At 31.4% G+C, this 24,027-nt stretch overlaps 4 protein-coding genes across 7 annotated transcripts; 2 read left to right on the top strand and 2 right to left on the bottom strand.

The window, feature by feature from the left end:
• Positions 1 to 6,248: 6,248 nt before the first annotated feature.
• On the bottom strand, positions 6,249 to 9,747 carry LOC112797758 (uncharacterized). 3 transcript variants are annotated; one of them, XM_025840836.3, is made up of 9 exons: positions 9,237 to 9,747; positions 8,804 to 8,858; positions 8,385 to 8,420; positions 8,255 to 8,299; positions 7,533 to 7,616; positions 7,310 to 7,375; positions 7,165 to 7,203; positions 6,753 to 6,852; positions 6,249 to 6,668 (listed from the first exon to the last, which is right to left on the bottom strand). In XM_025840836.3, exons 1-9 carry the CDS (start codon positions 9,467 to 9,469, stop codon positions 6,514 to 6,516), a joined length of 813 nt encoding a protein of 270 aa, XP_025696621.1. In that variant the 5' UTR covers positions 9,470 to 9,747; the 3' UTR covers positions 6,249 to 6,513. The 3 variants fall into 3 exon arrangements, with proteins under 3 accessions (XP_025696621.1, XP_072092279.1, XP_029153836.1); XM_072236178.1 differs by having other exon boundaries at positions 8,255 to 8,287; positions 9,237 to 9,735; XM_029298003.2 differs by having other exon boundaries at positions 8,229 to 8,299; positions 8,396 to 8,420; positions 9,237 to 9,720.
• Positions 9,748 to 10,169: 422 nt separating this feature from the next.
• Positions 10,170 to 12,395, bottom strand: LOC112797757 (uncharacterized). The gene is made up of 2 exons (XM_025840835.3): positions 12,314 to 12,395; positions 10,170 to 12,166 (listed from the first exon to the last, which is right to left on the bottom strand). The coding sequence occupies exon 2, from the start codon at positions 11,968 to 11,970 to the stop codon at positions 10,315 to 10,317; it is 1,656 nt and encodes a 551-aa protein (XP_025696620.1). The 5' UTR covers positions 11,971 to 12,166; positions 12,314 to 12,395; the 3' UTR covers positions 10,170 to 10,314.
• Positions 12,396 to 12,698: 303 nt separating this feature from the next.
• On the top strand, positions 12,699 to 16,473 carry LOC112797756 (V-type proton ATPase subunit d2). The gene is made up of 10 exons (XM_025840834.2): positions 12,699 to 13,219; positions 13,684 to 13,804; positions 14,106 to 14,213; positions 14,340 to 14,442; positions 14,820 to 14,900; positions 15,003 to 15,088; positions 15,182 to 15,241; positions 15,350 to 15,398; positions 15,650 to 15,784; positions 16,060 to 16,473. Exons 1-10 carry the CDS (start codon positions 13,039 to 13,041, stop codon positions 16,189 to 16,191), a joined length of 1,056 nt encoding a protein of 351 aa, XP_025696619.1. The 5' UTR covers positions 12,699 to 13,038; the 3' UTR covers positions 16,192 to 16,473.
• Positions 16,474 to 17,052: 579 nt separating this feature from the next.
• On the top strand, positions 17,053 to 23,726 carry LOC112797755 (hydroxymethylglutaryl-CoA lyase, mitochondrial). 2 transcript variants are annotated; one of them, XM_025840832.3, is made up of 8 exons: positions 17,053 to 20,010; positions 20,565 to 20,755; positions 21,036 to 21,215; positions 21,626 to 21,706; positions 21,787 to 21,950; positions 22,436 to 22,572; positions 22,861 to 22,976; positions 23,180 to 23,726. In XM_025840832.3, the coding sequence occupies exons 2-8, from the start codon at positions 20,738 to 20,740 to the stop codon at positions 23,426 to 23,428; spliced, it is 945 nt and encodes a 314-aa protein (XP_025696617.1). In that variant the 5' UTR covers positions 17,053 to 20,010; positions 20,565 to 20,737; the 3' UTR covers positions 23,429 to 23,726. The 2 variants fall into 2 exon arrangements, with proteins under 2 accessions (XP_025696617.1, XP_025696616.1); XM_025840831.3 differs by having other exon boundaries at positions 19,690 to 20,010; positions 20,565 to 20,760.
• The last annotated feature ends 301 nt before the right edge of the window (positions 23,727 to 24,027 follow it).

The raw sequence follows: 24,027 nt of genomic DNA, 5'->3' as shown, positions 1-24,027 counted from the left end.
AGTGATATTTGCTCATTAGCAAAGCCATGACCAATTAATGGCCGCTGGCTGTGTAAAAGGCAACACTAGACTTTTAAGATGTAGTAGAATTCTAACCTTTTGATATTTTAAAACTTTTTATAATATATATATATATATATATCTTTTATTTGGCTCTTCAAAATAAAGTTAAGGTACTAACACATTAATATTTTTTTTAATAATGATATATATGACAGAAAATAACAGGCTTATTTTAAGTTTAAACTCAGGACTACAAATATGTCATTTAAATTTGATTACTCTAGCTAGCTTCAATTATCAAAATTTTGATGCAATAAATAATGTTAGCATCTCTCTCTCTCTCTCTCTCTCTCTCTCTCTCTCTCTCTCTCTCTCTCTCTCTCTCTCTCTCTCTCTCTCTCTCTCTCTCTCTCTCTCTCTCTCTCTCTCTCTCTGATTTTTGGATTTTTATAAATTGATAAGTCCTTTAATTTTATGGATGAGAAACCTTTTATTTGTCACACTCGTCACACCAGAAGCACCCTGTAGATGGGGGGTACCCCATAGGCCATACTGAGATGTCATCTCTATGCTTTCCACTCCAAGACTTTCATAATTCACAATAAGGCTTATAAGTTAGGAACCATTTCTAACCATTTCTAGAAGACTTTGGAACATAGAAGAAGTTTCATGCACAGTAAAATAAAAATTTAATTAATCTGTTAGTCATTATAATTTTATTAAATTTATAATTAAATTTATATATATATATTATTAATTATAAAATTAAAAATAATATAAAAATTTAACTGAAAGAAAATAAAAATTTAATTATAAATTTAATAAAATTATAAAGACTAATAAATTAATTAAATATTAAATAAATAATAAAATGAATAACTTAGTACCAAAATAAATAATAAACCGATGGGTCCATCACCAATATATATATAACATCAATTATTGATCTCAAGAAGATGGTTGTCCTTATGCGTGTGGAACTAAAATTTTGAAAATAAAATAGGATAACGTACTAAAAATAAGATATAAAATATTTTATATTTTATTTAATAATAAATTAAATATAAAAAATAAATTATAAATTTATTTTTATCCAAAAAAGTTTAAAAAATATATAATGATAAAAATTATAATTAAAAATAATAAAAATAATAAAAAATAAAATATTTTTTATTAATAATTTGTATTTTTTATTAAAAATAATATAAAATACATTAATTTAATATTTTAAAATATAATATTATATTTATATTTTATCTATCAAATATAATTTTATATTTTTATTTTATATTTCACCATCAAACTTAATATTTTACTCTCTATGGAGCACGAGTATTTTTTCAATCTCGCTACGTTTATACTCTTTATAATAAACTATTATTTTGACATATTAATTGTTTTAATAATTAAATATGTATTTTTTATTAATAAAAAATAAATATATAATTAATTAATAATAATTATATTTTTATACAGAAAATATCTATTATATGAATAATATTTTTTAATAAATAATATTAATTAATCTTTTAATGAATAAATATTTTATCTTAATTTTTTAAATTTTAAAACTAAAAATAAAAAAATTAACTTGAATTGACTTATATTATAATATAAATTTGTTTTTTAATAACAACTCTTAACTTGATTATTTTAATACAATACGATGACTTCATTATAAAAATCGATCAAATATTAGTGGAACTAATTTAGTAACAGTTTTTATTTATAATTTATAAAAAGTTTAAGGATAAATCACATAAACAATATAAATGCCACTCAATATTATACTAAAATTCCAAAATTCAAAACATTACATGTCCCTTTTCTAAAATCAGATCTATATAAATTGAAGTTAAAAAATTTAATTTATAAGTTAAGTGTACAATATAAATTGAATTAGGTGAAATCAATTTACCTAATAAATAATTAAATCGAACGAGTTAAACTCAATTTACTAAGATTATCAATAAATCGAAATACCTTGAGTAGATTTATAAAAAGAAAAAATAATAAGTAAAAATGTAAAAAAAAAAAAAACGATGCATGCTATTTTAATTTATTGTTTAAAATAATCAAAGCAAATCGAATCTACTTAATTCGAATTACTATGATACTCAACCGGTGATATAAATCAAATTGATACAAAGAATTTGTTCCTATATAAAAATGATTAAAATATTATGGATTCATTAGAGTGAAAGTCACAATGACTAGATAGTTTTTTAGTTATAGTACACTATAGAGGGTCGATTAAAAAAAATACATTTTAAAATTAAATTTATTAATAAACCTCGTGAGATGGACGAGGCGAGCAATATGCAGGTTTGACATAATCCTATCTTTTAAAGACATACCATGATACCTTTTCATGCTCGTATATCAGTAAACTACGTGATAATGAAATAATTCTCTTAAAATCATAACAATTTAATTTACAAGACAAAAATAACTTAAAACAGATAATTTTAATAAAAATTAATTTAACCAAAATTAAATTCAATTATATATTAATTTAGTATTTACACGGAAAGCTAAACTTTTTAACTTATAACTAAAGTTGTAGCGCCTTGTTAATCTAACATTTGATAATTTAGTTTCTTAAATAAATTCAATCATTCTAAATTCTTACTAATATTCTACTACCTAATTAATTCAATACTTGAAATCCAAATTAATTTAAATTAAACTCTAACAAAATTTCTAATCTCGTTAAACTTCTAACAATAAAAACTCATAAACCCTAACCGTTGTTAAATTTACTCGTCAACATACTTAAAAATCCCTTATCCAACATGTATTTGTGATTTCAATCTTCTAACATATTAATACTCTAACTACTATTTGAAATTTAAAGATTCTAATAATTTTAACAATCAAGTCCTAAACGATTTAATATCACTAACAATTCTTTATTTTTTAAAGAAAATAAAAAATGTAAATTTCATTTACTAACCTATTCATGCTCGCTATGAACAATATAGACGATTCCATCCAACCAATAGATTCGATTTGAGTCGTCTTTCATTTTCGTAGTATCACTCTTCTACTATAAATTGTCTCAGTTCTTCTGGATTTTTTGTTTTAGTGGGGTATGGAGTGGTGTAATGTAATTCGAAATAAGTAAATTCGAATTCTATATACAGAAGTTTACATGTAAATTAAGTCAAGGTGCGTAAATTAATTTTTAAAAGCACGTATATATATAAATCGAATCAGGGTGCGTCAATTTATTACATACCAAAATCATGAACTAAAATGATATAAGATTGTATCAATTTATTATGGATGATATCAAACAAAATACATTTTTAGTAAATCGAAACTACTTATTTCAATTTATTTTAAATCCTACTAATTTGATACATACTAATTCGATTTATTATTATAATTTATAATTTAAATTTAATTAATTCGATTTATATATAAAAACATTTACATGATATTTACTGTTTTCAATGATTCATATAATATTAAATTACCTTTAATTTATATGTGTTTTACCCAAAATTTAAATCACACAATATTATACTAAACGTAACAAAAAAGTTAACCACTACCCCAATTATCCCCACCTCGCTGATCCTTATTAATTATTATCATAAATTCTAACTTTGATATTTGGCTAATTTTTTTTTGTTTTAAAAGTAGGAGTGATAATATATTTTAACATTGTAATTTTTAATATTTTTTAAAATTATAGAAAGTATATAAATAAGAGAGTCCGATTTCTTGCAAACAGAAAGGAAACACAAATCAGACCCAAAATTTTTTGAAATGGAACCTAGAATTTTCTGCCAGTTGATAAATTAGACCCAAAATTTTCAGTACCTCAAATAGGACAGTCTGATTTCTCTTAGACAGCCATCATACGCCAATAAATTATCATACACCTCTATAACTCAGATATACATCATTCATTTCATCATATTAAAAATAAAAAGTTCTTGATATTTCTATTGACTGATGCGCCATATTTCGCATCACCATCTTTTTTCCATTCTTTTTTCTTCTCTCATATTCTTTGAAGAGAAAGTGCTACCAGTCGTTTATCTCATTTTTCGTCTAACATTCTTTCTTCCTTTTTAACAAGTCTTCGTCATGTATTTATTTCTTTTTTTTTGCGACATTTATTTTCGGCAATTTTCCTTCTCTATCAGATTTATTTTCGAAAACAAACTGATTAATATAGTTTGTAAATATTTAAAATTTCCACAAAGTATAAAGAAAAATTGAATTAATTTTTGTTAGTCTTTAACAAATTTTTAGTAAAAGAATTATATTATCTCCAAATAATAAGGTCATAAACCGTGTTTAGTATTAAGGATCACATTGTCCTTCACATGAACAGCAAAAAACCGAATTGAATGTTTACTCATCTTTTGTGATTGGTGTTAATAACTCATTATTCATGATTTTTACATCACTGTGATTTGTGAAACCAAAAGTTATCACCAAATAATTGAGTAAAATCAGTCTCTAAATAAACATATGCTAGAGTAAATGATAAATAAGTTATTGATTTTTTATTTTAAAGATAAATAAGTTTTTAATTAATTAAAAATAAAAAATATCTCTCAACTTTTAAAATATGAGATATCTAAATTATTTTAAAAGACTAATTTGTCTTTATATATTTTAAACAAAAAAAATTAAATATCTTATATTTTAAAAATTTAGCAATATTTTTATATTTTTAATTAGTCAAAAATTTATGTGTCTTCAAATTAAAAAATTAGAAATTTAATTATTTTTTCTCTATAAGCTATAAACTTTTTTAAGCGAAATTCTTTTAGGATATTATTTCCACGTTTGGCTAGCTAATTAATCTCGTGGATACACATAAGAATTCTGGATCTTCATGCAAAAGATAGGAGATATTTTATGAATGTGTCAAGATTTGATATATAAACCTTCTAGAACACTTCCATCGTAATAAACCAAATTAAGGCTAGGAAAATAATGTTGAGGTTCGTTGTTTATAATTTATTCAATAAATATATTATAAAAGTAGAAATTAATTTCTAATTGTTAATTTTACAATAAAACATTTTTATGTTAAACATCTTCAACAGACACCCTAAGAACTGGAAAATCTCTTCTTTCATCAATCCTCAATAAAAAATCCTGACTCCAAATAATATTTGGATATATACTTTTCTTAAAATTATATTATCCGGATTTAATTTAACCCAAAAATTAGTTCATGAGAAAGAAAAGTTGGCCAAACACTTTAGGAAACTATTAATTTTTTTTTTTGAATTAGAGAACTATATAGTGATCTACTATATAAAAATATTAAAATGTTAATTTGTGTATTAATCTCATTTCTGCAAAACCAGTATATATTTAGCTTTTTCTTTTCGGTATCTTTTCAACAGAATAACATGCAATCTGCATGAAATTGAAGAAATAAGGGAAGCTTTTTTTTTCTCATCCTATTTTTATTTATTCATTTTATTTTCATTGGTTTCAATAAAACTTTAAAATATCAGGTATAAACATATTATATATTTAAAAGAAATCCACAGTTTGGTTCAGAATCCATAGTTTCAAACAAAATATCTGCTGTGCTTGATTTTAATAATTGCAAGGGGCATGGATCAAACTTCTTGTACAAAATTTTCTTTTATTATTTGTTATTTTCCCTGATGATGGTAAGTTTGAGTGGGAGGTGAGAGTGATCATGAAAGTGAATAAAATAAATAAAGGAGTGACTAACAAGTCTTGTGGAAAAAAATATATAAAATTGTAATTTTGTAGGAAAAATATTTGCATGGTACAGGAACACATATATTTTTAGGATTAATTCTTAATTTTATTATTATTTTTTTTAAATAAGTGTTCTCTTTCTCATTTATTTAAAGTATGTTTTTATTATAAAGGTATGTTTGGTCTGTAAATGTTGGATTAAGTTTTATAGTATAGTTTTACATATCAAATTCATCATAAAAGTTTTTTACTCCACATTTTCTCTTGAACCAAATATATATACCCTAAATGAATATATTAGTGTATTAATAGACTCTAACACATGTATTAATCTATTATTTTATTAATTAAACAAATTTAAAATTAGTTAAAATAATAAGCATGTTCACTAAAATCAAAAGATCATGGATTTAATTATTGGAGTTAACAAAATAACTTTTTATAGATTATATATGATGAATGACAATTTAAAAAGAAATTATACACCAACTCTCTCCCATATTATCATTATGTTATGTAGTATAGATATAGAATTTAAAAACAAAAGAATTCATTGCATATAAGCCAAGAATCTTGTATAGCAAGTAACCTGATAATTCATGTTACCTCACTCTTAGTGATCTCTCTCAATTGAGTGGCTCGTTTCTTTTAAATCTGATACAATTTCTACAAAATCTTGTTCTAAGTTTCTATGAAAATGAACTAAAGTATATGTAGTAGCATACTTAAAGAACTATTATGCAGAAACATGAGATTAACCACCAAAAAATATTTATGAAGGTATACAAATTAATAGTGTCACCTATTTACAGCTTTATTACCCAGCAAGGCTGCAGAATGTGCAAGTTTTTGTATCTTTTCGTAATTTCTTTGCGCGATCGCCTCTTTGTCGAATATGGCGTCCGACAGAACAACGGCCGATGCTCCCCGCGAAATATATTCCTCAATAGAGTCTGCAAGCAATTAGAGATAAGTTTAAGACATTCCATTTTCAATTTTTATGAGAATGATCAACAACACCAAACTTCAAGAACTACCTATATTTATCCCCTGAGAAGCAACCATAGAGACATGAGGAAAAGGCTTCTTGATTGCTGATATGTACTGAAATCCTCCAAGTGCAGAAACCGGATAAATCTATACCGCAGGGTAAATTATCGATTTTAGGACAATTTTTAAAAATATAACAAACTTGATTCTTTATATTAATTGTATTAATAGAAGAACAAGAATGTAAAATGAAAATTATCAGCACAGATCTAGAAAAAATTGGAGCCGGGATCACGAGATTAGTGCAGTGATCTTATGAGCCGAAAAGCAGATGAGAAAATGCAAAGCAAGAAAAACCAAAAATGCATACTCCTCCATGCAACAAGTTTGCATGCACACTCTATCTATATTTGAATGTTCTTCAACATGGTAAACTAAACAGAACATTAGAAGGCCAACCTTGACAATTTTAGCTCCTGCTTCACATGCAGACAATATCTGCATTAAGAACAATAAATCAAGATCATACGAATGCTCGAAAAAATGAACAAGGTAGGAGGCAAGAATTCATGTTAATAGGATCTCCCAAGTAAGTAAGCCTTACTTCAGTTGGAGTCATTGTGCCAGGAATGTATAAAACTTCACCATTCTGAATGTAATACATCACGTCCTGGTTACCAATCGGAGCAAAAAAAAAAAAAAAAAAAAAAAAAAAAGAAATAAAGAAAAATAAAAAGAAAATGAAAGAAATAACAAAACACTGTAACCAAGAACTAGTAGTTGTTATGTGACATCTTAATATAGTAATAAGGTCTGCAAATTCAAACCTTAACAATTGCTGGACTCATCAGAAATTTTGCTCCAGCATTGACTGCAGCTTTTGCATCCTCAATCCTGAGAACAGTCCCAACCTAAGAGCAGATATCTGTTTGATTCAGATAAATGTTGAGAAGAAATGTAATATCATGCAATGATTATCCTAAATGGGGAGCTTTTTTTTTTTTTTTTTTTTTTTTTTTTTTTTCAAATTTAGAGTTAACTGAGAGTTTTGATGATCTATATGTTGAAACAAATCATAAGAATCTGAGATAAGATTGTTTTACAAGCTAGTAATATCTTTTTTGCTTCTCTTTTTGTTCTTGATGTATTCTAGAAAACATTGAATCGAAAGAAATTTAGATACTTCGGGTAAATTTTGGTGAGATTTGTTAAACAAGGTAATACCCTAACAATTACTATGCACATGCATAAAATACCCAACTATTTCAAATGTCTCAACTTTGAATTTTTTCCAAAAAAATTGCACAAGTAGGCTAATGCAGTTATTATGTTAGATGAGACGACAACAGCATAGTGACTATTTGATGCTTCAACCAGCATATTGACTCAGTGGTACATAAAACAATCTCAAATTTCAATGAAATGTGACAATGCAATGATGTTTTCTCAATATCATAAAACTTAATCTAGGTTCATGTGAAGATATACACTCAAACAGAGAATATTGATGCAGAAAGAGAAACCAGAAACTTGAAGGGTGCGAGCATACTCCGAGTGCCATAGTCGGGTGCTCCTTGACCAGCTGGTTTAGAACCTAAAAGAACAGGATTAGAACAAATGAATTCTAAAACACAGTGCTACAAGTAAAGTAAGCAAGCAGAAAAGATTAAGTGAACAACCTCAAACACACCTGGGGTTGACACCACAATCTCCAACTACATCAAAAGAGAAAACGAAACAAAAGCGATGAGAAACACACTATAAAGACAGAGAGAGAGCTGAGGACATTATGCTCAAGTAAAAGTATGTCCTAGTTCTTTTTACCGCAAAATGAACACCAAGAAGAACTATTTTAATCTGCTTATGAAGAATTTAGGGAGATTTAAAGTTATAGTTTGAAGTTTGAATACAAAGATACAAAGTAATTCATATCTTTTAAAATGCCATAAGGCTGATTTAAACTGATTGAGTTGAACCATTAGAAACAATGTGAACACTTAGGTTAAATATATCCATGCAAATCTGCCCAAAGTTCTTTACTTTCATTCAAAATAAATTGATAAACAAAATAAAAAAAGAATATATAGAGCAAACTCACAACTGAGATGCCACCTGCTATTGCAGCATTTGCAACTTCATAGGCCACTTCTGCACTGTATGAAAGTGAAAAAGAAAAATTAAGGTCAAAGGTAACCGTGATTGAATACATTTATCTATAGGGTTAGTGTTTCTTAGCACACTTTTGATTGAAGTCCAATCACTATATATTGGTATGGAAAGTATGAATTCACTGAATTGTAAAACTCTCACATTCAATATGCTAATCAATATTACCAAAAACAAGCTGAATTAACATCAACCACCAACTGAAGCAAACAAGAAGCATGAATGAAATCTGACAACCCACAAATATATATATATATTTTTTAAAAAAGTAGTCTTGGCAAAGTGCCCCGTCAAGAAAAATCAAAATTGACCATATGGAAAAAAAAAATCAAATAAAAAAGAAGAGCAGAAGAAAAAAGAGAAACCTTTTAGCTCTGAGGCAAGCTATGACACCAGAATTCTCAATCTGGAATATTGTTTTGTCAGGTGAAGATGCTGAAACTGAAAGATGAACCTGAGGCTGAGGTGCTCTGCATGAAACTCTACCACATACTGAAGCAGCAGCAGAAGAAGAAGAAGGAGAAGAAGAAGAAGAAGATACATGGCAGAGGGAAGAAGAAGATGAAGAGTGCAATTGGCAGAGTGCTGCAGTGGCCATTGTAATTGTAATTGTGCACTTCTTTACTTGTGTTTATGTGCCTAGCTAAAAAGAATTAACAGCTTATCCATTTGCAAGTTCCCAGTGTGGGATAGGATCCAAAATATCAAAATCTAACATTGGAATTTGGAATCAGTGTTTGGTTTGGTTTTATTTATATCTGTGAGACTTTATGTATTTCGTTTTGGAGGATTACATATTGACATGTGTGTTTCATTAGATAAGGTAAGCATTCTACCAACTTTGGCTTCAATGGAATCGTGCACAAGCTCGCCTTCATCTTTGTAATCTTGAGTTAAAGCTTATTGAAATTAAAAAGGAAAATTATATGTTTATTGGACTAAATAAAAATTATTATTATTATTATTATTATTATTATTATTATTATTATTAATGATAGACAGTAATTTCTTAACTTTGTTTTATTTTTTAGTTTCAGTTTTTAAACACCAAACATAATATTCGGTCTCAAAAAATATTTTTCTTTAATTTTGAATTCCTTTGACTTACTAAAATCTATTTTCAAAGCTTTCTCTTGAAAAATAAAAGAAAGACCAATTTTATTGAAAATATTTAAACATTACTAACGGCATAATTTAACCTTTACATCAATATTTCTTTTTTAAAATATAATTTGAATGCCATCTAAATTCTAATGGCAAGATTGAAACATGAGATGAAAGCATTGTACTAACTCAAATTCCAAACGAAGTTAGCCTCTGAACTTGGTCCTTTGTAGAATGTAATGGTACAATTGCAATACAAAAAATATACATACATAATAACACATTGAAAAACTCCACCAAAATCAGGTTACATAAGTTATATCAAATTTAAAAAAAATGCTATTCTATAATCCTGGAGGTAGAAATACCAGTAGCATGTCCTCTTGATGGTGGTAAGATACTTTGCAATTTTTTAATCATTTGATCTAGATCCTTCAACTTTTCTTTGTGACCAGCCTTCAGTAAAAAATTTTCCATCATTGAAAATGAAGCAGTGCTCATATGTCTTCCTCTTTCTAACAATTGTTTGGAGCACTCAAAAGCTTCTTGCAATAAATTCCGGGAGCATAATCCAGTGACTAGAATATCCAAAGCATGAGAATGAGGACAATGCCCTCTCTCAACCATGTATTTCCATAAACTCAAACCCAAATCAACACGAGAATTTTGGCAGAAATATTTCATTAGTGTCACAACTGTTCTTGTTTTCGGAACAAAATTCCTTTTAGTCATTGTCTGGTAAAATTCACTCACCCCTTCAATCCCCTTTGTCCTCTTCAACCCTAAGAACATTGTGTGGTGAGTTACCCCATCAAGCTCAATGTGTTTATCAACCATCTCGTCCATCAAGGAAAGCGCAGATTCAATATGTTTGACTCTAACCAATGTACTAATCAGAGCATTATAGGCACCAGTATCCACAACCAAGTTTCTAGATGGAATCTCGTTGAACAATTGCCATGCCTTTCCTTTGTTCCGTGCCAACCCTGCTCCATGGATTAATGTGGTTATGGTTTCGATTGTAGGGACAAAACCCCTCTGCTCCATTTCATCCAAAACCCTCAAAGCATCACCTAAACAAGCTTTTTTGCAGTAAGCATCAATCCTAATATTATAAGTCACACCATCAGGACTAAAACCCCTCTTAACCATTTCATGATAGAAGAGCTCAACAGAGGTAACATCACCTGATTCCTTGAACCCCAACAGCAAAATGTTCATGGTCTTAGTATTCGCAGGAAACCTCGGTGCCATCTTAACAAATACAGACCTAGTCTCCTTCATCCGCCTCTGAGTGCAAAATGCTTTCAGAAGCACATTGAACTCATCAGTTCCAAACACCTTCCCAACAAACACATCATGCTCCATCCTCCTAAAAGCTTCAAGAATGTTGTCAGTGGATTGAAATTTGGCAATTTTGGTCAACATAATGCTCATGGATTTGAGTGTGAGGAGTGAAGGATGGGTTCTCCCAATTTCCTTTAACAAGCTCCAAGCTTTCTCAAAATACCTCATCCTAGTAAGAATATGAAGAGTCTTCTCCAAGGAATCGGGACTGAGGGGAGAGTGGGAATGGTGGAGGGTGAAGTTAAAGAACTCAAGAGCCTTGAGGCCGTTGCAATGTGAAGCAAAGAGGCGACCAAGGACATTTTCAATAAGCCGGGTGGTGATGGTGGAAGGAGGGAGGTGATGTAGCAGTATGGGGTGAAGGGGTTGGTCAGGGAAAGGGTGGTCATTGATGATTCTGGTGATGGTGTCCACATCAATTGGTTTTGTCTCCAAAGATGTTTTAGGTTGAGTGCACCATTTGAATGTGGAACATGGGTATGAGCTTGTCTTATTGAGGAGTATGAGGTTGTCAACTTCTGTTGTTTGCAAAGATGATTGAGATTGAGGTTGAGTGCAAAATTTGAGGGTGGAACATAGATACCAAGTTGTTTTGTGTGAAATTCGGGTGACGAATTTCTTTTGGTTCAGCCTAAGTATTGTGAGCATGATGTTGTGGTGAGACGCCCACCATGTGTTTGATATTTGAACCACCTATGGATGATTATTGGTTTGGGTTTAGGAGGATTAACATATCTCAAACACTAAACTTTGATCGATTTTTGGATTGGTTTAGAGTTTAGGAAGTTCTTTTCCGAACAAAATCCGAAAGAATCAAAATGGGGTTGATGTAATTTTTGGTTCCCTGCCATGACATATTTCAAACAAAAATCTCTCTTGATAACAAAGTTATACATAAATAAGAGAACTAAATTTACATAAAGTTTAGAGAGTATGAAACAATTGTGTTATTTGATGTAGAAAGAAGAGAGAGAGAAGCAAATTGAGTTACCTTGCGGTGGCTTATGGGGAGCGATTTCAGTGGCACTATGGAGAAGGGCTTCTCAAACTTTCAGCCGAGCTTTTTATTCAAGTTATAAAACTTTTAAAATAATTTACAAAGTTATTTTTTTATCAATAACTACTTTTTTATTTATCACATTATTATATTTTTAACACTTATTTAATAAACAAATAAACTAATTATTTTTTTAGCTATTAAAGATAAAAATAAATGTCTCTCAAATTTTAAAATTTTTTACATATACTGCTTATATTAATAATAGAGATGATTTAAATTAATTACTTGAATAATTAGTAACCATTTAAATTTTTTTTATCTGTGAATGGATGCTTTCTTCATAAAGTAAATAGTGAGAGTACGAGACAGAGAAAATGATATATAAATTTTTCTTTAATAATAACTTTATTATTAATTTTTTTTGTTTACAAATGTACATTAAATTAGAAAATGATACACACTTTTTTTATTTCTTTATAAAAAATAAATTAACTGTATAATATTTTTCTTTTAATATCTTTTAATAAAAAATAAATTTTATTTTATTCCTGCTTAATCATTATACACTTCTCTCTCCCTCCACTCGCAAGAAGCCATCGCAACCTGCTTCTTGATTTCCGAAGGAGCTTCTGTTTCTCCTTCTTCTCCTTCTCTCTCTTTCTCTCGCATCGTCTTCAATTCAATTCAGATCCAGCAGATCTTCCACAAACCACAAAATGTACGGATTCGAAGCTATGACCTTCAACATCCACGGCGGTTACCTGGAGGCCATAGTTCGCGGCCACCGCGCCGGACTCCTCACTACCGCAGACTACAACAACCTCTGCCAATGCGAATCCCTTGACGACATCAAGATGCACCTCTCCGCCACCGAGTACGGCCCTTACCTCCAAAACGGTGCGTTTCGTTTCGCCCAATCAAACCTCAATTACTATTATCATCTTAGTTATTGTTATTTCCTTCGATGTTTATTTTCTAATCTAACCAAATCTTGTTCTTTGGTGTCACAAAAACATGTAATTTGCTTCCTTTTGGCTGTGATGAGAGAAATTTGGGAATATTGGTATTTTTTGTATGAATGATGGATTGATAGATTTCAAGTTGCGGTTGTATGATGCCGTCCTTCGAGGAAAATTTTAAACGTTTTCATTTATGTGACCAAGTTTTCCCTCTGATATTTTAGGTGTTGGATGTAAATCTAATTTGATAACTTTGTGCTTGTTGCTTGTTTTCTCCCTTGTCCAAGAATCAATTGTCTTCTGAATTTCTGATCTGATTTTAGTTTGTTAATGCATCTTGTAATTCATATTATGGGTTTGGAATTATTGGCTTATGCTGACCATTGATTTGCTCTGTTGCAGAGCCTTCTCCATTGCATACAACTACCATCGTGGAGAAATGCACTCTTAAGCTGGTTGATGATTACAAGCACATGCTGTGCCAAGCCACCGAACCCTTGTCAACCTTTTTAGAATACATCACGTATGCTAACTTGATTTTTTCTGTTTGATACCTATTGTAGCTTTGTAGTGATGATATATGCTTTAATTATGGCTTCAAGGGATGAAAATTTTAAGAGCATCTTATTAATACTAAGTTGATTGCTACTGAATGCAATTACTATAATCAACACTAATCCCTTTCGAAAAGTTGGACTCAGATCATAACTCCAGAATAGGTTATTATGGATGAGTTTTGAGCCCTTTTATTTTGAAGGGAGCTTTGTTGTTAGTTTAGGTATACCAGAGAAATGGCTGAGCTTATGCTCTGTTTTATCCTGCAGATATGGTCACATGATTGATAATGTTGTTTTGATTGTTACTGGCACCTTGCATGAGAGAGATGTTCAAGAACTACTAGAAAAGTGCCATCCGCTTGGCATGTTTGATAGGTAAGTAGTTTCTACTTTATGTCCAATTTCCAATATATTGAATTTCAGCAAATTGTAATTTTGATTTCTTTTTCTTCTTTTTGTTTTTATTTTTTTATATTGTTTCTCTCTGGGGGTTCTCCTCAGCATTGCTACTCTGGCAGTTGCTCAGAATATGCGGGAGCTTTACAGGCTGGTTCTTGTTGATACTCCACTTGCTCCATACTTCTCTGAGTGCATTACATCTGAGGTAAATCATATTATCTGACATTTTCTTCTACCTCGATAAATAATCTTATTTGATAAATGATTATAGAGTTGTAGTACTATTGCAATAGGTTGTGATAAGAAAAATTTCTATGAAATTGTTATTTGAAAACATCATGGTATTAATGAGAACAAACCCCCCTCCCCCCCCCCTTTAAAAAAAAAAAAAAACAATTTACCTGTGGAAAGAAAATATATTGTTACTAATACTATTGCCATCCATGGTTATTGCTTCATATGGTTTCATTGATGCAAACTCTGTGGTACTTGTTAATTTCTTAAATTTGTGCTTTTGATATGTGTTTCGTTGCCCTTGTGCTGATTACTCTTGTTGCTGTTATATTCGTCCTTTTTTTCTAGGACTTGGATGATATGAACATTGAAATAATGAGGAACACTCTTTACAAGGCCTACCTTGAAGACTTTTACAGATTTTGTGAGGTGACGGATGTGACTTTCTTTTCTTCCCACTACTATGGTTCTTTTCTTGTAATCTTGTCACATTTTTCTCCTTCTTACTTTCATCAATTCCAATTTAAACAGAAATTGGGTGGTGCTACTGCTGAGATCATGTCTGACCTTCTAGCTTTTGAGGCTGATAGAAGAGCTGTGAATATTACCATAAATAGGTATGTTGAAATTGAGAAGGCTTTGTATAACCGTTTCGTTTATCTGGATACTTACATTACATAACTGGCACTGATGACTTCCACCTTGTGCAGCATTGGTACTGAGCTCACCAGAGATGATCGCAGAAAATTGTACTCTAATTTTGGTTTACTGTAAGCTCCTCACTTATTTGTATTTCTTTCCCAAATTAAAAACAATGTTTATGGTTTTATGCTACTATGGAATGCTTATTCTGGTAATGACTGATTTATCTCAAACAGTTACCCATATGGTCATGAGGAACTTGCTGTTTGTGAGGACATTGATCAGGTATTATTTGCATCCCAGTCTTGTGATGTTTTGAGTTACTTGAAATTTGATTGCTGCTTTTTGAGGTTTTGTGGTATATATAATTTTCACTTTCCTAAATGGTTTTGGCTAACCAAATTTCCCCAGGATCTTTTTGTAGTTGAGTAGTTGACTTTCCTGTTAAGTTGGTAACTTTCCTAAAATATATAGCAGTCACCTGTATTTCTGGTTGTTTTCTGGGCCATAATTCTCTTGTTTGGTTGCTCGCCTAGGTTCGAGCTGTTATGGAGAAGTATCCCCCCTATCAGTCTATTTTTGCCAAGTTATCCTATGGAGAGAGCCAGATGCTTGACAAGGCATTTTATGAGGAAGAGGTGAAGAGGCTTTGCTTAGCATTTGAGCAACAGGTATTTGACTGAACCACATATCAATTTTTGTTCATGTAGTGAATTAGTTAATATTTTGAAGTTTACTTTATCCCTGAAACTTAATTATTACATCTTCAAGACGAACCTTCCTCTTTTAATTCCTTAATGAATAACTTAGATAAACCCATACTTTAATGACCACTTCCTATAGACAGCCATGGAACAAATGATTAGAAGTCTTGCCATTTTTTTAAACTCTTTGTCACTGGCATGCCATATTCTTACTAAGATGCACCATTTTGTCTGGGTTGCAGTTTCATTATGCCGTATTCTTCGCATACATGAGGTTAAGGGAACAAGAGATCAGGAACCTAATGTGGATTTCTGAGTGTGTGGCTCAGAATCAGAAGTCCAGAGTTCATGACAGTGTTGTCTTTATATTTTAGTTGAATTGCTCAGTACAAATTGTATGTTTATTTGAACAATTGTTTGTACACTTTCTGCATTTTATATCTAAGTTGCCATTGGTAGTAAGTCGCTGTTTAGAAGATTGTGATAAAAATAAAAGATTATAATCTTATGCCGATGAAATCTATTGTATTATGGAGGGAAGATTTTTGTAGTTAAATTTGTTTTAAATATGTTTAGTTTAAAATATGCTATATTCAACTTGTTTGTTGTAATTGCTACAATAAATAGTTTTATGAAATAAACTTGCATTGAATACATATCTTTTACTTCAGCAATTATCCAAAACATGGTTACTAACACTTGGCTGATCTAATAAGTGGGGGTATGTTCATGTTTTAGGTAAATTTTATGTTTGTAAATTGACCTAAACAATTCCATGTAGGACGTAACTAAGTTGATTAGTCATCAACTAACGTCAAGTTAGTTGGGATCCAACAAACTTTGATTATTAGTGGATTAAACAAGGCAAGCCATAACCAACGCAGTCCTTAATTCACTATAAAAACCGATTGGTCAGTCTTAAACATTCTCATCTCAGATACAAGATGGATATGTTGTGCTCTCTACTCATTAGTACTACGGTATATTCTCCTTAACCCTTTCCTCATCCATTGTCACAACAAATTCTTTACCTTTCTTTCAGCCAAGTCTGGAATGTCATGAAGATGAAAGCCTTGTTGCGCTTTAAACAAATGTTCATCATCAGTAAGTATGCTTCCTATAACTCTCAGTTATCCTAAACTTAACTGCTGCTTGGAATCGAACCACATATTGCTGCTCTTCATGGCATGGCATATACAATTTAGTCACAGGTCATGTAATTGGCATTGATCTTAATAGCAGCCAGCTGACCAGCTATATGGCTCCATGGATGCTAATAGCACCTTTTTCTCACTTGTGCATCTTCTAAGTCTTCATCTTTCCGACAATACGAAAATACATTTTCTCTTGAAGTCCCACCTCAAGTTTCTCATTTGGCCAACTTGCTATCCTTGGATCTGTTAAGCAGTATGTTGTATGATGGTCCAATAATCAACAATTTGCAACTCGAGGCATCCACTCTCAAAAGCTTAACTCAAAACTCAACTAGACTCTAACACTTTCATCTTAATTTTGCTAGGGTTTGTCATCTTTACTTGATATCTCATAAAGCTTACATCTCTGCAAGTACTCTCTCTTCACTAAGGTGAACTACTATGGTGAATTCCCAATTGGAATATTCCATCTTCCAAACTTACAGTTTTATATTTGGGAGAAAACCAAAATCTCAGAGGTGCACTACCTGCATCGTGGATTGGAAACCTATCTTGGCTCTTGAGATAGCTTTCATGATGAAATTCCTCACTATTTTTAGACTTGAGAATCTTGCATTTTTATCTCTGGGGAACTATTTCTTCGAAGAGCAGTTTGAGCTCGACTTGTTTTCGAAATATAAGATGCTTAAAACTCTTAATTTGTCTTCCAACGAATTGTCTTTGTTCTCACAAAAAAAAGGTGCTGGCAATGTAACAACCCTTCCTCCATTCCAACTGATAGCATTGGCTTCTGGCAATTTAACCTAGAAATCCCAACTTGGATAATGAATTTAACCGCATTAATCACTTGGATCTTCATGGTAGCAACCTTCAAGGTGAAATTCCATACTTCCTCTTCACATTAGAGAATCTTACTAGTCTTGATCTATCTAGTAATTGGTTGGAGGGACAAATCGAGCTTGACATGCTTTCAAAGCTCGAAAAGCTTACTTCTCTTGGTTTAGGCAGACAATAATTGCATTTTCTTGAATCTTAACTATATGATATTCTCTCAAATAGTTTTGGAATTACATTCATGCAATTTGATTTTCCCAATTTTATTCGACACCTAGAAAAATTGATAGCTTTTTAAATACAAGGCAATGGGATAAAGACAATACCGATTTACTGAATTGGATGTGGAACAAAACAAGTCTTCAAAAATTGGTTGTTTCTACAGTGATGGGAGAAAAATCCCCAGTGATATGCAATCTAGAATCACTTGTGCAACTTGATTTATCATACAACAATTTAGCTTACATGATTCTGCCTTGTGTGGGAAGTTTTAGCCGATCTCTTCAAATTGAGGCTAGGGCAAAATAAATTGGCTAGTCGTATTCCTCAAAATTGTGTGAAAGGAAATGTACTTTAGGGGATTGATTTTAGTTCTAACTTCTAAGAAGTTCCATGGTCAATTACCAAGAGCATTGGCTAATTGTAGAATGCCCATCAAAATATACGTTTCCAAAGCTTCACGTCATGGATCTTTCTCAAAATGGCTTCCCAAAAAATTTATTATCAGAAATAATCATGACTTTTAAATCCATGACAAATTCTAACACAAGTAATCAGGTAAACTTCAACGACCACATTTATTATTTTGGGGAAAATTATAATTCAGATCTTAAATTGTTTTCCTTTGCAATGTCTGACAAAGGAGTTGTCATGGATTACATGGGGCTTCAACACCTTCTTTACTTGGTAGCCATTGATCTTTCAACAATTTATTTTTCTTTTTATTTGTCAGAGCCTTTTTTATTTATCACACAAGTCACATGCCCACAATATGAGGTTTTTAAACCTCATTCAACCAAATACTAACTTTCATACACATAATATTAAAGGTTTTCAGCCACAATTAGCTTTAACTAAGTCTCAAATTCGGATGTATCTATTACAAAGGCAAAGAATTTCACCACTAAAGTAAACCTTGAGTGCGAGAACAATTTAATTTGCCATCGGATCTAGGCTTCAGCTGAATTTTTTAGAGCCTTATAACATTCTCTTGAAAAAAATATTATCATGTGGTTTTTTTTGTTTTGTTTTATTTTGGACTTAAAATTTAAAAAGATAATTAGTTATATTATGGAAAGCTTTTCATTGGGTATGTCATCTGTGGACACTGAAGAGTTTGGAGTGGCATACTAAGTCACATATTCCAAGCCCAAAAGAAAAAGTCACATATTTAATGGGTCATCTCAACTGCAATAAATCTAACCCAGCTTCTTATCAAACTTTCATATATTTTTTGGACGTGAACTTCCCTATATTGTTTTTTTGGACGGGCTTCCCTGTATTGTTTTACCAGAGAATGGTTTTTATTAGGTTTACAAGTTTGGGCTTTCATTCTGTCCAACTGTTTTAAATTAGGGCCCAAATAGAGAGACTTGTAAAGAGGATACAAAGTCATGGGCTAAATGTCTCATAGAGAATAATAGAATTGATTGTGTGAGACCAAATGACAAAAAAAATGAACCGAATATATTAGAAATAAAATGAATTCATTTAAAGTACAATCTAAATAGTAAAATTAATGGGTCCATAACTCAGTGATAGAGCATTTGACTGCAGATCAAAAGGTCACTGGTTCGAACCCGGTAGGCCCTTAAAAAGAGAGGTTGTTATGAATTTTTATAGTTACTCTTCCAATACTTATAACTATATTGAAAGTTGGAACCCATCCTGAAGATAATATTTAATATTGGAACGAAACCAAAAAAGTGAGGAGCATCGGAAGTAGAAGGATAAACACGTTTTTTAATCACAATCACCATTTTCCTTTTCATTCAATATCAAACTAATTTCACTTCTCCCTTCTTTCTGGATTCAAGTCCAGATTTTTCCTTAAATGATTACAATCAAGGGTATGCAAAGGGGGCGATTCTTGAATCCTATACCCCAACTTGTTACTGGATTCTCAAGCTCTGCTGCTGCAATCCCAACATGTTCCTCTTGTGATGCCATGGATACAGCTAATCAACTGCAATCTCTTCATTCTCGGTAAATCAGAAACCTTTTAGTTAATTATTCAATTTCAATTGATTTCTTATTGAGCTGGAATTTTCTATTTACATTGTGTTTGGATCGAACCTAATTAGTTGTGACTAAGAAGTTGGATTAATGGTTTATTTAGATAGATATGTCTTGGGGATGCTGAACAGTACTTGTAAAAGTTGTTGCTGCAAGCATAAAATTTAATATGAGTTTGTTGCTCGTTTATATTCTCATATAAAGAATTAAAGATAATCCATGGTAGAATCAGCATTGTTTGAGCATAATGGAAGTTGCTCTGTATTGTGAGATATTTTGGTGATTACTTAACATAATATTTGGAGTCTATCTAAAGGTAGATGAGGCAGGGTAATTGGTTTTTGGAACTTTATCAATGCATGTTCTTTGGTTGTTGAGATGATGACATTAGAGCTCTGTCCATTAAGCTCTAATGGATTTTCATTTTTAATGGTTTATTTTTTGGTACATAATTAATTTTAACATTATATCAACATTTTCAAGAAATCAATTGCCTTGATCTTAAATAATGTATTCTGCTTTAGTTATCCTGAATACACAAGGGACAGTACAAAGGCCACAGAACATAGGAATGCATTCAACAAATACAATATAAGGGGCCTATCTCAATGCCTGAATTGGCCTAAAAGGTTTAATGATAATTCTCATGCTGCCAGCTACTTGGTAAACCATCATTTTACATCTGATCGAAATACAGATGCAAAGGATTTCTCAAGTAAGGTGCAGTGGATCTTATGTTATGATACTCCCTATCCACCTTCTATTGTTATGTATTTAACCTCCGATATAAAATATTAAGCTAGCAGCCATGTTGAATCTGTAAATTTCTTTCAATGAAAAACTCAAACTTCTCTGTTGTACATTTGATGCTGATGCAATATGATTTCTCCATAATTATGTCTAATTAAGTATTTCTTTGCTTTATTAACATTTTTCATTCTATTTGTTGCATCATATTGGATCATTTGTGACTCATAATTTATACAATGCTTCAGCTTCTTAAAGGTATTCCAGACTTTGTAAAGATAGTGGAGGTTGGTCCAAGGGATGGATTGCAGAATGAGAAGTCTATCGTTCCAACTGATGTAAAAGTTGAATTGATAAAGCTGCTGGTTTCTTCTGGGTTGTCTGTCATCGAGGCAACAAGTTTTGTATCACCAAAATGGGTTCCACAGGTAACTGTTATTCCTAGATAAAATTGATCTATTCACAATTTTCTAGTCAACACTATGATGAACTCCTGCAATGTTCTTCATCATAATTATGTGTTTTTGGTATGTTTTCTACCATGTTTACATAATTTATTTTTATTAGAACTTAAAGAAGCTGCTATTTGTCAAGTTATTGTATGCAGAGATTCTCTTCTTGATTATTGTTCCCATAATTCTTTTATATTTTGCTGGGTCCCCTTCCCCCCTCCTCTCTTCAATTCTTCACATGATCTATAGCCTGGGATGGTAGAGTTAATTATGATTTCTATTGTACTTTTAAAATTGTGTTGGGTCATAAAAATTTTTCAGACTGCATGTTTCTTCAAAACACGTTATCTGACAAACTGATTTCACATCTTTGAAACCAAATTCAGTTGGCAGATGCAAAGGATGTATTGGAAGGCATTCAAGATGTGGAAGGTGTTAGCTTTCCTGTATTAACTCCAAACCTCAAAGTAAGATATATATGTTTTAAAAATTATTATTCATTAAGTATTTGCATATGCATTTAATTATCTAAACCTGTTTCTTTCAGGGCTTTGAGGCAGCTGTTGCTGCTGGGGCTAAGGAAGTGGCTGTTTTTCCTGCAGCTTCTGAATCATTCTCTAAAGCAAATCTCAACTCTGGCATTGAGGATAATCTTGCTCGTTGCCGAGACATTGCTTCAGCTTCTCGAAGCTACTCAATCCCCATTCGTGGGTATAGTTTTCATTTTTCAATTGTTACTTGTCAATCTCTACGGAAAAGTTACAACATTTTCTGAGGTTTTCTGTTTCTACTAGTTTATTCAAAATGAGTTTATTTACGTCTTTGAATTGTTGTTGTAATTGACACATCCTAATTCCTTTTTCATGATATATAGATGCTGATTTGTTTTTTCAATGGCAACATTTGATGGTATGCCCACTATTAAAGTACTTTCAACCATAGTCTCTTCCTATTATATTTGCATTTCGATGGTTGGAAGAGGAAATTAATGAAAAGATGATTTAGATTATAGAAATGGTTTTGTTGATCATAGGATGTATCTTAGACTCATCTTTCGTCCTAACTAGAATATAGGTACTTTTCCTTCAAATTATTTGAACAATCACAAAAGGACCATGCTGTTACTCTTCACTTTAAATTTCAAAACCATCATAGTAAATTATATAATCAGCCATGTGACTGGTTTTATACTCCAGATATATATCATGTGTTGTGGGATGTCCTTTTGAAGGACATGTTGCTCCAGCCAAAGTAGCATATGTGGCAAAGGCACTTAATGAGATGGGTTGCTCAGAGATTTCACTAGGTGATACGATTGGTGTTGGTACACCTGGTAATGTTTCTTCTGTTTGTTGTCATGTATGTTTTTTTAGCTATATTGGATTTGATTGCAGTGGTGCTGTATGTATAGATATGTTAAAAGTTTTTAGCTCTTATTTGTGTTGATCTGGTTCCCTTCTTTAGTTATATTATAATGTTGTCTCGTCAGTGATGAATTGTATTGAGTCCTTGCATATTTTACAATAATCTTACTTAAAATTCCCCTTCCATTTTCTACCCTGCTGCTTTAGTTTTAATTTTCAAATTTTTTGATTGGACTCAATCTGCTTCATCTTCGCAGGCACTGTCGTTCCAATGCTGGAAGCTGTTCTTGATGTTGTTCCAGTTGACAAGCTTGCTGTCCACTTTCATGATACTTATGGTCAGGCGCTTTCAAATACTCTAATTTCACTTCAGGTAAATGATTTCGTTTACTTTCTTTTTCGCTTATACTTGTCATTTTGTAGCCAGTTTGCGTTGGGATTTTTCTGGTGTTGAGTTGTGTCCCCATTCTCTCAAAGTAAACAATGAAAGAAACACTTGGAATTTCTGTAATCATAATGGATAACCTTGGTTCTGAACCTATCCTTTGTTATAACTATATGTGTAACGTTATGCAGATGGGGATCAGTGTAGTGGATTCATCTGTTTCCGGCCTTGGGGGTTGTCCGTATGCAAAGGGTGCAACTGGAAATGTTGCCACTGAGGATGTTGTTTACATGCTGGATGGAATTGGAGTGAAAACCAACGTGGACCTCGGAAAGCTCATGCAGGCCGGAGATTTCATCTGCAAGCATTTAGGACGTGCATCGAATTCAAGAGCCGCAACTGCGTTGAGTAAAGTTAAAGCTCATACTTCCAAACTTTGAATATGTTAAAGCTACACAATGCAATCCACATGATACTGCATAACTTCTGTTCATGTGCTTTTATGACCATAGAGAAAGAGAAAGAGGAGAGTTGCATCGCTTTGATTATTGAAGCATCACATGTTCAGCATTTTGAATTTGTATGCTTTTCTTTTTTCTATTATTTTCAGTGCTACCCTAGTTAACATAGTTAAGACTTGTTCATTACACCTTAGACTAGTCAAAGCTGCAAACAATGTTCAAACAAGAGCCATTATCGTATTTGCCAAGGCACCATAGTCACCATAGTCTTCTGCAACCATAATAGTCTTCTGCATAAGATAAGGCGTGAAAGTTGATACATATATGATCATGAGATGAGATAGCATATAAATTACAGATGGCCATATATTTTGGAAAATCTTAGTTAAAATCACATGAATGGCCACATATGCCAAAAGTTTTTGGTGCTTAAGTTCTAATTGAAATTTCATAATCAAATTTTAATCCTGCTAAGGTTGCTAATCAACGGTTTGTGGTTGTAAATTAAGTGTAGAAATATAATTTTTCTTTTCTGCAATAATATCATAATATGCTGCTGATTTTTGCTATTACTTATC

This window comes from Arachis hypogaea, chromosome 4, assembly GCF_003086295.3.
Source record: "Arachis hypogaea cultivar Tifrunner chromosome 4, arahy.Tifrunner.gnm2.J5K5, whole genome shotgun sequence".
Lineage (NCBI taxonomy): Eukaryota > Viridiplantae > Streptophyta > Magnoliopsida > Fabales > Fabaceae > Arachis > Arachis hypogaea.
This window is presented reverse-complemented; position numbering and strand designations above follow the sequence as displayed.